Genomic DNA, 13,013 nt, shown 5'->3' with positions numbered 1-13,013 from the left:
ACAATAGCAGATCTGAGAATCTCTGTTCATCTGCAATCTTTTCCGTTTCAGCAGCATATCGTTTTACATTTAATGAATCACTATGAGCTAAATTAGGAACCAGATCTGATTTGTAACAATGTAGCTTTCATATCAAGGTCAAGGATTGATTAAAAACATTGCGTGTATTGAATGACACCGAGTCATAATCCTGATTAACTGGGCTATTTGGTGGATTAATTTACAGGAACTATTTGCTCCTTTATTAATAGAACTGTAGAAGGAAACTATAGTAAACAAGATAAATGGTTTGATGAATTATCATTATTATTGCCATTTTGGAGTGTATTCAGGAGATCTGCCACTAAAACTGTAATAGGTGGAAATATAATGTGTTTGTTGTCATGCTCTTGTTTCACTGTACTCTTTGAGCTCAGCATAATTTGCAGAATATTAGGAATGTGGTTTAAAAAATAAAGTAGTGTCTTTTAAAGTCTTGAAGGTGCCATACCAATTTAGGTCTTTGTGCACTGTTAATCTCCTTTCCAGTTATTTGAAAGCATAAGGATCAGCTGTTCACATCTGCTGAAATGGGTTATTGCTGATTATCTTTTGTTTTGAAATGCACAGACTGGTGAGACGGATGGTACTCGCCTATTTAAACTCTTTAAACGCCTATTTATTCTGATTATTCGTTTATTTATTATTTGATTCATTGTAGCAGATATATTCTGAGGGAAAACAAATGTTTCTAATGTACCCCTCACTACTAACTACTGCATCTGAAACAGAATAATTTCCTGGAAAAAAAACATGAACATATGATTGCTGCATGTTGAAGTCACTCTTTTGGAATTTGCACAGCAGTTGCAGAATAAAAAAGCCATCTTAAGATCCACACTGCCCATTCGAGCACTCCAAGTAACCGTGCAATTCTGTTTGGGATCAATAATGAGGTTTCGTTTTTCTTAAGATGCAGTAGCGGAGAGTGTGATAGAGCAGGTGACTGTGGCCTGACATGAGATGATGGTGCTGCCTCCTCCTTGCATGTTTCAGCATGGCACTAGTGCTTGTTCTGGGGCTCTCTGTACCGTGGTCCCAGGAGAGTTAAGAGCTCTATAAATACTTCTTCCCAGAAGAGACTTTTTTCCAGGGCCTTAGCAAATGACTGGTAGATAATTTGTACTGCTTGACCTTGATTTCTACACACGTGTTTCCAGTTTAGTGAAGGTCCGACCTACTCATTCTGTGGAATTGTCATACCCTTTTAAGTTTTGTTTCCTGGAAGCTGAAATTATTTTTTATAAGAATGCCAAATTCCGAGATTTCCAAGAGGTGGTAGAGTTTCATAATTGTGTTGGTTAATGGCTAACACGGTTTCTGTAGTGTTTTATAAATCCCAAAATACACCATTAAACAATGAGAAAGTGCTGAAAACCGGTTCCTCTGACCGCTAGTACGCTGACTTTGTGTTTTTTGTACTGAAAGCGAAGTGTAGAGTGTACATTCTGATTCAGTTTTGCAGTCTGGACTTCATAGGAAGGCTTGTTCCTTTTCTAATTTCTTTCAAGAAGGAAGAAGTTTATTGCTGAATGAGATCTTTCAATCCAATCACTTCAAACTATCAAATTTCTTATCCTTTTATGTAGCATCCCAAAATCAGAAGCACTTTGGTCTGATCACTTCCCAAAAGATTCACAGATCTGTGATCTGACGAATGTGATGTCTTGCCCTTGTCTTTTTTTTTTTGCCTGGACGTCAGAGGAGTGTTGGAGCAGAGAAACTTGAGCTGAAGTGATCTATTAGTGAATGGTGGAACACATCAGTGGCATAACTTACCGTATACTTCACGTCAGCCCTCTAACATACTGTAAAACATGCCAGTTTTTCCCTTTGTCTCTATCATTTATCTTTTAATACTAAAGGGCTATGTGTAACCGAGCAGGATGGAGTATAATTCACTTCCCATCTCAAGCTAATGTATAGGTCTCATGGTCTAGCCAGACTAAATTACACCGGGGAGGACCACAGTTATGCTCCTGATTATTGAGCGCATATGGAGAACAAAGTACCTTACAATAACACTGGGGAGGAAGCTGTAATTTTCCCACACTTTTGCAATGAAAATAAGATTCATAATCTTAGTTATTACCTGAGCAGTTCTGAAAATTGGTACTACTCTGCAATGTAGAACATTATTGTTAACATTGGTATTAAGTGTGATATCTGTACTAGAAGTTGTAGTTTTTGGTGTTCAGGACACAGCTTTGATTCTGTATTCCTGAAATCATCAATTCGTTTCTACACTACTCATTAGTTGAGTGCCTCCATTTTTTGGTCAAGTAGTATATCCCACCTCCCTCGTTGTCTTGTGGGTTTCGCAGTCGAGTCGGAAGAAATCCACGAGGTAACAAGAGCTACAATATATTTGAGGTTGGAATCAACTATCATAAGGCTGAAACATATATCACATTTTTTATCAGAGCACAATACATTTCTGCTTTATAATATGCAGAGCGGAAAGATATGGAAAAGCAATAAGCAGAGTGTAGTATTCCATAAGTAAAATGCTAAGGAATGTAAATGTATTGTATACAGTGCATAAAAGGGAGTAATGCACTATTTGGAACAATTCTGTCTACAGTTCAAGCCTGTCGGGGCTTGGCAATGCCACTCTGATTTCAAAAAACATCAGGAGGATGCTCAGGTGCCAGACACCTGGAGCCCAGGTGCTTTTTTGATTCGACTTCCAAGCACATGTGGCAGGTTAGCCTGTCAAATTCACTCCCTCTAGTGGCATATTTTAGTGAGTGGTGTTTTTCAAGAATGTGTGGATGAAGTCGACATCAGTGATTGCCATCCATGGTTCTGAAGGGTCCTTGTGTCTTCTGATCTATGTTCCAACTAAACTCTCAATCTGTGTGTTACCCTTAGATTGAAATTCCTACTTGATTATATCTTTTCAGTATATTTCTGCACTTATCCTTCTTGGTTTCAGAAATGCTCTATTGTGTTTGTGTGTTCCTGCAGAGAAATTCGCACACAGAGCTCTCCCCATTCACTCCTGAGCTTGCTTATTAAGTCGTTTGTGTAAACTGCTCTCAGTAGGAGACAAATTAAAGATGTCAAAACGCAGATTAGAAAAGATGCATCAAACCCATCATAAAAAAAACAAGTATTCCATTCCACACACCTGGACGAGAGCTGGTACAGTTTATATCACATAATTGTTTCAGGGTTGATACTGATTAATAACCACATGCAAACTCATAAACTGAAAAACATCTTAATTAGCTACAGATCAGTTAGTCTAAATTATAAAAAAATCAGTGGCCTTTCACTGAAAAGGGTAGCCTTTTCATTTTCTCTCAAACAATAGCTTTGTTCGTTTTCTGTAAATTGTAACCAGATAGTGTGGGAATTTATCTTGGCTCTGGTGGGAAAGATTGTTTCTTATGGCCTCATGTTTGTTATAGAACAACTGCTACAATGACATGACGTATGAAAAGCAACCGATATCATGTTGACTACAGAAAAGTACAGTATATTTGCTTTGTATCTTACAAATAATGGAAACTAAGCTCATTTTGAATGTTGCCCGTGCCTTTAATTACAAGCGAAAAGGGTGTCTGCACATATTTCTGATTTTTATTTTGAAGAATGAAAATTTCAGGAACATCTATATAAGGGAATATATGAGCCATGTATACAGATTTTATTGTATATGTAGCCATTAAACAGGCAATTTCTGAAGACCTGCAACAATTAAACTGATAAGTTGAACATCAATTAACGTCTGGGGAAAATTCACCCTGATTTGAGAGCGTGTTTGTGTCTGCCCTACAATGGATTGGCATCCCATTTAGGGTATACTCTATCTTGTGCCTGTTGCTTGTGGGATAGATTCAGGCTCCCTGGTGATCCTGTATTGGAAGAAGCGTTTAGAACATGAATGGGTGGATTGTTGGGGTAATTTGGGGCAAAACTCTAAAGACCGATTAGCCTTCAAGAACCAGAATTCCCTTAACTTTAAGTAAATTAGCTTCTCGCTAATGCATCAATAGTTAAAACGTGTTCCTAGTCTTTTAAAAACAAGTGATTCAAAATGACCTGTAAGACAAAGTGGAGGGTCACTCTCCTGAACCAGAGCTGGAATCCCAGGGTCTATACATTACCTTCGAGTGTTCCGTGTTTTCTGGGTTTATTTTATAAAATACAAGAAGCACTTATTGTGTCTTCCCTTGATCCCAGTGTAGTAAAACATATTTCCCTCTAAAGTTTGGAGGCTTTTTGTCATTATTAGCAATAATTATGTAAAACATTGTAGTGTTAAACTATTCCTGGGCAGGAAATAGCCGAGTAACATAGAACATCATTTTTTGTTCTCTGACAGAACAGTAACAGTCATGCCAAAACTTAAACTATACAAATTATTAGCTTACAAAACTATCCAACATATGCCATATACAGGTATGCACAACATAATCTAACCACACCAGAAATAAAACCTTAAGTGACCCAAAAAAAAAAGTCTTAATAATGTCTTTCTCGGTATTTACTCCACAGGAGTAAGTCTGCCTCTAAAACGCGAATGCCCTATTCTCCCTATTCTATCAATACATTGCTAAAATAGGAGAGACGTTTTTAGCTTGAGGATTTCACAATAAATGAAATCACAACTTCCTAAACTAAATTAGACTGCAAGGTCTCTTGTAATAATGCTCATATTAGTTTATACAGAATCTGATTCCCAGTCTGATTAGAAAAATGATCTCTCCAGTCATAGCTTTGGAGATGATGAATGATGTTGATGAGTGAGCCCTTTTTTCTTTTCAGTATTCAGAAGAAGAGAGTAATAGACATTGCTCCTATGGAGTCCTGGTTTAGTGACCTCACTAGGAACAGATGTCACTGTTGATGATTCAAAGTGAAGCTAACCTGTGGAAATTATCAGGAATACCCTTTGATCATCTGTGTCCTCTGTGTTTACTTGCTTACCAGCCCAGCTACATAAATACTAACAATATCCCTTTTGCCTTCTGAGTAAGACAATCAACCTTTGAAGAGTAAACTTTCCTTGCCTTACTGAAGCGTAATGCTATTTTCAGTCAGGCCACAAAACAGACTTGTGTTAGCAAAACCATCCCGAATACCACATGTAGTGCTGCAGACGTGACAAAAGGCTAATGGGGAAAAAGGGTAACTTCTTTCTTGCAATTGCAAAGTGTCCTGTCTGGTCCTCAACCCACACTGTGCATCCCAACAGTCAAGTATAGTGGTTTCAGCATTGTGCTGTAGGGATATTTCTTCCCATCAGGGGCTGGAAAAATGGAACAAATTATGGGCAAATGCTAGAGGAATACCTGTTTCTGTGTGCTTTAAACTTAAGATTCACCTTTACGCAGAACAATGAAATTGTGCAACATTTGTTTTGTAGAATTTTAAAGGCTTATTTTTGCCAAAAATTTGCAAGCATGAAAAAGCATCTTTGTAATTTTTTTTCTTAACTGATGAAGTCATGGCTGTTATTTCAAGAGGGTGATGACGATTGTAAGGTTAGATTTGTCCATGTGAGATTTTATGCTTTGCTATGTTGAAATGTAAATGTGCAGTAGATAAAATAATTATTTCCCCATTGCAAAGTTATCAATGTGTGGTATGTTTTTCTGTTTAATTTCAGATCTTGTCCTTAAAGTAGCCAAGGACAACTTTGAATCAATCCAATCAGAGTACCAGAAGGTAATTGTGTGTGCTTGTCTGTGTGGATGATGACAGGGGAAATTAATTGTTACTAATTGTGAAGAATTGTAGAAAATTACACTTGAAGGATTATCTAAACTAATTGAAGCAGCAGCTGTCACTTCTATAGACCAGTAAATTAATAGATATTTGTTATATGGTGAGATTTGCAGTATTGTGAAAAATGAATAATAGAGATTTTTACCACAGGCAAAATGTCTTTCTTCGTAATTGTTTTCAAGCTAACAAATGTAAGTAATTTCCTGGACAGACTTTAGCACTTCAGTTTTGAATTTTGAGCATTGGTGGTTTATTCTTAGAAGTAGTATTTTATTATTATTAATCAGTTGTCTTTGATGCTTTAAATCTGAGTCATCTGTTCTTGCAAAATTGAGACCATGTCTACCAGTAGACTCATGCACCTGACAGAGAAATTATGATTTTGAATGTCTGTTTCTGCACGGTAAGGGTTATCCATTGTGGGTGTATGTTTCTCGGCAATCCATTCAATTTTGTTTCATGATTTGTGTTAATTTACCCTTGAAACTCTCTCATTCACTCATTCCAACGACTTTGTTTTCTGCATGCTGCTCCGTCATTACATGTTCTGTCCATCTGCTCTGGTGCATCAGCCAGAAAACGTTGTTCTGACACTCCAGGTAAACTCCCACGCCACCCCTGCTCCTACCCTCCTGGCCCCTCGCATGCAGCTGCTTAATCTCTCTGAGCACATCTTTGTAGCCATTCAGCTCTACACTGGGGAACTGTCTTAATAATAAAAAGTGTGAAATGGGAAGTAAAATATTTTTTTTTACTTAACTTTCCCATGGACAAATGGCACAGACTACAGGCAACTAAAGAGGCGCTTGGTATACTCAAGCTCAAATCACCTAGGTAGTATTTTGCCTCAGCCAATAAGATCAAACAAATATTTTGCGGGAGAAGACATTAATACTGGGCATAAAAAAAAAACTTTTAAGACACAATCCCCACCAGTGAGCAGAAATATTAGTACTGTACATGACTTGCAGAAGCATGCTTATGGAACACCTGCCTTGTAACAGAATTGCTGTAAGCATGAAATGAGACAATCTCGAGAGTACAGTTCAGGTGTTTTACAGCTGCACTTTTATTTTCCTCAAGCCACCTGCAGGGGGCCTGTATTCAGAATTACCTAGTGCATCTTCTTAAGAAGTTAATTGCAGACAATCCAGTTAAATAAAACCATTTTCATTTTCAACAATCTTTATCCACATTTTTTTGAACAGCTGAAGGATGGCAGCACTAGCTACAGTATACCCTAACCTTTTGCCTTTTTAACTCTCTTACACACACTGGGTATATCTGCATATAGATATGCATATCTGAAGTGAAATTGACCAATCTTTTTGTGCTTATCAAAGCTTTTTATCAGAAAAATAAGTAACAGCTATAATCAAAATTTGAAGTGAGACTTATGGTAAGCACTTTTGCAAGGAGTCTCAGATTCTTTGCACTACAAAGAAATCTATAAAAGATAGAATGCTTCTGTGACCTTTTTAAGAAGAGAAACACTATACCAACCAAAAACCAGTTCAGCAGGTTTTAAGCTCTGGCCTCTGAAGTCATGCATGGTGCAGTACAGTATTCTAGGTCTAGGGCAGTGGGTTTCTGCCTTTCTGTTGGCATGGAAAACGTACCTTCAGCATGCTTTAGCATTAGTTGGTAATGCTAAAGATCTGCATTAGTTGACTTATCATACTGCAGAGATTTTCAACAAAGAGTTCTGGGTGCCTCTCTTGTTTAGCTGAACAAGTAAAGGAGCCTACACTGAACACCACTTGAGCTCAGTGTGATAGACATCCTGGGTTTTAGCCTGAGTCACCCGCTGACTGAAACAATTCCCTGAGCAACAGCACACACTTGGCTGAGGGCTGTCAGAGATGTCAAAACATCATGTGGCTGGGTTAAGCGCTCTCATCGTTGAGGGGATGACCCTACAGATTCCTAGGCTACCAGTTTAGCTTGCAGTCAGCACCAGCTCTCCTGTACAGCACTGTGGCACTTGCAGTGTGCTCAAAAACTAACACTGCCGGTCTCTCCAGACTCTCTGTACAGCATGGCTGCATTGCTCAGAGGTAAAGAAACCATCATCAGGTCCACATTGGGTGGGTTGAAAATTAAGAATTCAAAACTGAGTTCTGTTTCAGCATATAATTAGGGGCTTATAAAAGGTCTTGCTGTGTGATTAATGTAGATGAGCATTTCATTTTTAATTTCATTTGTTATGCTCGTACTTTACCACCCTAACCACCTCATCCCTAGAAAAAGGCTGCTTTCACTAGATCATAGATAGCTTAATTCTGGTTGAAGATTTATATTATATTGATCTAATAACACCAGTTAAATGCCCTTCAGTGTTATTTGATTTCATTGTTGATGGTAATGTAGTATTTGAAAGAGATTTTAGTTTTAGTTTAGAATTAGTTTGGCTTTCAGGGTAGGATAAAACATTCTGTGCAAGACAATATAAGAATAGGCAAACTTTGTAGGTTTTCCTTAATTCATGCAAGAACAATATTTTTTGTGCTTTGCGCTGTTGATGTAGTGCATAGCATATCCTTATAGAACTATGGGCTGCAGAACCCCTTAGAAAACTAGTTGGACTACTGTCCTGACATTTATTTTACAAATATTTATTTTGACAAATTGCAACTTTCAGAACCTAACAATCCTACATATAGACCTGCATCTTAGAGATGTTTGCAGGCTGTGTGCATTGCTATCTCCTGGAGTATCCCAGGCTCAGAAGCTAATCCAAGATATTGTTGGCCTTTTAATTGCCAAAAAAATAAAAATCTTAATGTTCTCAAGCTCTCTCTTTTGATTACAGGCCATCTACTATGAAATCGGTTTCATTGTGTGTGCCTCTCTGGGAGTGCTGTTTGTTCTTTTGATGCCTCTCGTGGGGCTGTGCTTCTGCCTGTGTCGTTGCTGTGACAACTGCGGAGGGGAGATGCACCAGAGACAGAAGAAGAACGCGGACTGCCGGAGAGGCTGCTTCGCCACCCTCCTCTTGAGCACATCTCTCATCATCTCGTAAGTGAGCACTTCAGGCCCGCGCAGAGGCAAAGGGCTTTCCGTTTCTTGCTGCAGCAGTAAAGATCGCAAAGACAGTGGGACGCAGGCTGAGGTTTGCACACAGGTATCTGAACAACGTAAACAAGTTAAACAGTGACAGTTTTATCACCTCTGTAATGGATAGAATCTAACAGACTCCCCGATTATAGATTCTTACAAGGCTACAGCCTTCAGACCCTTTGAATGTCTGACCATGCAGAGATTTCCATGTTGAGAGTGAATTATTACTAGTTGTGGGCTTTAAAGCTGTTGTCCTTCAATTGGTGTTTTATGTAAAAAGAATTTGTTTTCATGCCTCTCAGTATCTTCTCACAAATGTGGTGTTTAATACCCTTTGCTTTACTGCTTGATTGAAAGGCTGTACTTGTAGACAGTCCTCAGGGTATCACAGCTGCAGGTATAAACACTGCCTTTCCCACAGAAACCTACTGTAGTAATAAGTCTCTTAAGAAGCTAGAGAGCCTGATACTGATTTTAATGACAGGCTTATACTGCACAGTGAAATATCTTCCACCAGTATGATAGCAGAGGGAGATGATGTTAAAAGGCAAGAGGTCAGTTCTCATTTCTTTTTGTCTTGTTACTGTAGAAAGGAGTTTATTCATGAGTTAGTGAGTGAAGAATAAATTGAACCCATACCATTTGATTTTCAGCAGTGTTTTAAGACAGTGAATCTTGGAAAGGAATGTTAAAATAACGGTGTTATAGGAAACTAAATGAAACATCTGTTCTCTTTAGTATGTAAAAGTATCCTATGGAGTTTACAAAGCATTTTACTTCATTTGTAAAAAGGAGAAGTCACCTTCTGTTACTATTTTAAAAGCACATTTTGGATTCAGCTGTGCTGGAGTGAATACTTTTTTGCTGCAAAAGCACATTATGTGAGTTTATCAGTAGTATATGTATTATGGCAATACAATATAGCTATATTGAATTTTGTTTTGGACCTCAGTTTGGTTTACATGTTCATGGCAAAAAAAAAGTTGTTCAAAGCTAAATCCCTCAAATACCAAGACTGCAAATACACTGAAATGTTGATTTTTATTCCAGAACTTTGTAACATGGCTTATATTAACTAATAATTAACTTGTAGATCAGTAATATGCTGCTTATTTGAACTAATCTGATCTGTTCATCTAGTGTAGGGGTCTCAGACCCTTCTAGAGCCTAGAGTCTTCTGGTTTTTGTTCCACCCACATTCCCAGTTACATAGTTGGTCTATGAAATAATTAGATTCTGAGGTAATGTATAGGTAACTGTACTTTTAATTAAGTAAATGAACTGCGTGATCAGCTCTAAAAGCCTTATAAAATCCCACATGTACGTCTACAGCTAGGTTCATTTTTCAATTCACTAGTCAGGAAACCCAGAGGTTCTTGGTGTAGTGTAAGAATGAAAAAGTATTCCTGGAACCCACTGTGCATTATTTTGAAACTCAAATTCACGTTCATGTTAAACCATGGTCTCCCCTCCCCACTTACAGTTACTGTTAAAAAGCAGTCCCTTACAGTAACACATAATTGACGTTAGGCATTGTATTTTAAATTTAGTTTTGAGAAATTATTTAAAAATGTTGTCAGGTAAGGTGGTATGCTGCATGTAGAGAGTATTTTAGTGATGTAAAGTAATACATCATCCTGTAAAAGACCATTTTTACAAATTTAACCTTGTAGCTGTAATGGACTACTGTTTAAAAGTAGTTTTCCCCAGAAACAAAATTATTTCCCTGCAACAAAATTATTCATATCAAATGTTAAGACTGTTACATAATGCTTTTGTGTTATTTGCAATTATACAGATATCACATAAACTACAATTGCGCTAGTTTATTTAGAATTTGTGGCAATATGATTATCATCAGGAAAACTGCCAAAATGATTTTCTCGCCTTCATCTCTCTGTTATAGGGAACTTGTGTTGATTATCTTGGTGCCATATTGCCTGGTGTTAATGACTGTCACACAGTGGAGAAGGATGGTTATTTTTGACTCGGCATGCCATATGATGTCTCAGTTTTGGTTTTTTAAGGATCGTGCCATTTCAGATCTGAGAAAATGAAAGAATTTGCAGTTGGCATGCCTCTAGTGTCCATTAAAATGAATTTAAATATACAGTATTGATAACTATGTGGTTTGACATGTTTTTTTTTTCCAGTGGTAAAAAAGCCAAATTTCTTCAGAATAGAATTAAATGTTTTATAAAAATAAATCATTCGTTTCATGTGTATTACATCTGAAGGTGCTATAAATATCGAAGGGAGCTCACACCCACACCTGGAGTGCAGACACAATGAGGTTATGAGCTACCAGTCCCACTGCACTGCAGATCAGGTGGAGAGGAGAAGAAGTGCATCACCAGTTGAATTGGGGACTTGATAAGGCCAAATTGTATAAACCAAGAGTGTAATTTAGCCATTACTCCGGGGATGAAGTCTCTAGTCTTACAAACTAACAGCAGTTATGAGAGCCAGTCTCTAAACTGGAAATCCAGGTTCCATTTACTAGTCCACCAACAACTTGGTTTTCTTTAGCAATCTCTCATCCACGTGCTGACCAGGCCCACCATTGCTTGGCTTCAGGTTTGAATAATAAAGTTTAGCTAAAGGTTGTGCCAAATTCACTATTTCTCGTTAAAGCCATTTGCAGAGTTTATTAATGAGTTAACACCCATTCCACTTGAATTGGAAGTGACCGACAGGTACTGTACCTACATGATGGTCCATACAGTATATGAGCAGTGGTTCACAGGAAGCTGTACCAGTGTGCAAGCATATAAAAGCCACAGAACATGCTGCTGTAAAAACATTTGAAAAAACTGTGAATCCATAACTGTGTGTTTAATCCATTTTCATCTGACATCATCCTGACCAGAGGGCCCAGTTAAAGTTCATTAGATTAATTCTGTTTGGGGAAAAAGTGATTAAAATAGTAAAGGGGTCATAGACAGTGTCGTCACTGTCTTTCACGTGATTAAAGCAGGCTGTCACAGTGCAGGTTGATGAGAATCTTCAGTCCAGTAATCTCTGAAGGCTGTCTGCAGAGACTGTCCATTGCAGTCGCCTCACGGAATAGGATAAAAAGGTCAACCTGTTCGTCCTACTTCTGTGTCATTTACTGTTGAAAATATGTAGTTCCATTTCTGTTTTGTGCAGGTGCTGTTCCTTATCAGGCAGTCATAGCAGCAAAAGAATGACCTCCTCACTAAAGTTTACTGCCAGTCATTGTCCTTGTATGCTTATACGTTCTTCTGAGAGCTTGCAACTTGAGTACTTCAATGGGATGTACAGTATATTTTGAATGTGATGCCTTGCTTAGTTATGTGTTTTCAGTCAAAACATTTTTAATGTTTTAAATATGTGTTCAATATTTTGCATTTGGCAGTGTTTCCTTTGAACCAGTTCTTCTTTTTGCAAATTAACATAGTGACTTTTCTTGTGCTAATCCCCACAGCAGTGTTTTTTTTTTTAAATGTAGCTGATTACCTTAAGATATGCAATCTACATGGCATCTTTAATTCAGTGTTTCATCTCATGTAATACTAAAACTTTGAACTACAGTTCCCATGGGCAGTACTGAAATTCAGGGCCTAATGGTATTTTTCCAGTTTTGCTTAAGGCAATAAAGGATGTTATTCATAGACTCCTAACTAGGATATTTCAGCTCTCTATAAGGATAGGATCTGTACTATACCTACAAATTAAAAAACTACAAATGTGACTCCAGTTTACAATAAGGGGGAACAAATCTAAGCCAGGAAACTATGCACCAGTGGGTCTTACATCACTTTTGTTACTGAAAACAATAGAACTGGACAAGAAGGATACATTGCACAAGAATATAATTTTAAGAAAGATCAGAGTAGATTTATTGAAGGTTGTCAATTCTAAAAATGACTAGAAAAGTCACATTCTACTCTGTTTGATGGCACGTGGGAAACAAAAGGATTGGTTTCTTGCATTTATACATTTTAATTAAAGGATTTATATAATTATATAATTATAGACCACAGAGAGTCAGGACTTTTTAGTAAGAATATAGATTGCAAAATTTTACATCTCATCTAAAAGACGACACCTATTTTACAGTATAGTGTCCCCTGCTGGCCCCACTAAGACCTCATCTAGAGGCATCCCTAGTTTTTCCCAGGAGGTCTCCCATCCAGGTACTGACCGGGCTC

The 13,013-nt window shown here is 37.7% G+C and overlaps 1 protein-coding gene across 16 annotated transcripts in view; it reads left to right on the top strand.

Annotated features, from left to right (window-relative positions):
- prom1a (prominin 1a) overlaps nucleotides 1-13,013 on the top strand; it is a 92,074-nt gene that overhangs the window by 43,886 nt on the left and 35,175 nt on the right. For 11 of the 16 annotated variants that reach the window (XM_015343930.2, XM_015343934.2, XM_069194401.1 and 8 more), the window contains exons 3-5: nucleotides 5,660-5,718; nucleotides 6,351-6,377; nucleotides 8,591-8,796. In XM_015343930.2, the coding sequence (XP_015199416.1) occupies nucleotides 5,660-5,718; nucleotides 6,351-6,377; nucleotides 8,591-8,796 (292 nt within the window). The remainder of the gene's footprint in view (nucleotides 1-5,659; nucleotides 5,719-6,350; nucleotides 6,378-8,590; nucleotides 8,797-13,013) is intronic. The other 5 variants (XM_069194231.1, XM_015343940.2, XM_015343947.2 and 2 more) reach the window with 1 other exon arrangement.

This window comes from Lepisosteus oculatus, chromosome 1, assembly GCF_040954835.1.
Source record: "Lepisosteus oculatus isolate fLepOcu1 chromosome 1, fLepOcu1.hap2, whole genome shotgun sequence".
Taxonomy (NCBI): Eukaryota; Metazoa; Chordata; class Actinopteri; order Semionotiformes; family Lepisosteidae; genus Lepisosteus; species Lepisosteus oculatus.
The sequence above is the reverse complement of the archived record's forward strand: the minus strand, read 5'-3'. Positions and strand labels throughout refer to the sequence as shown.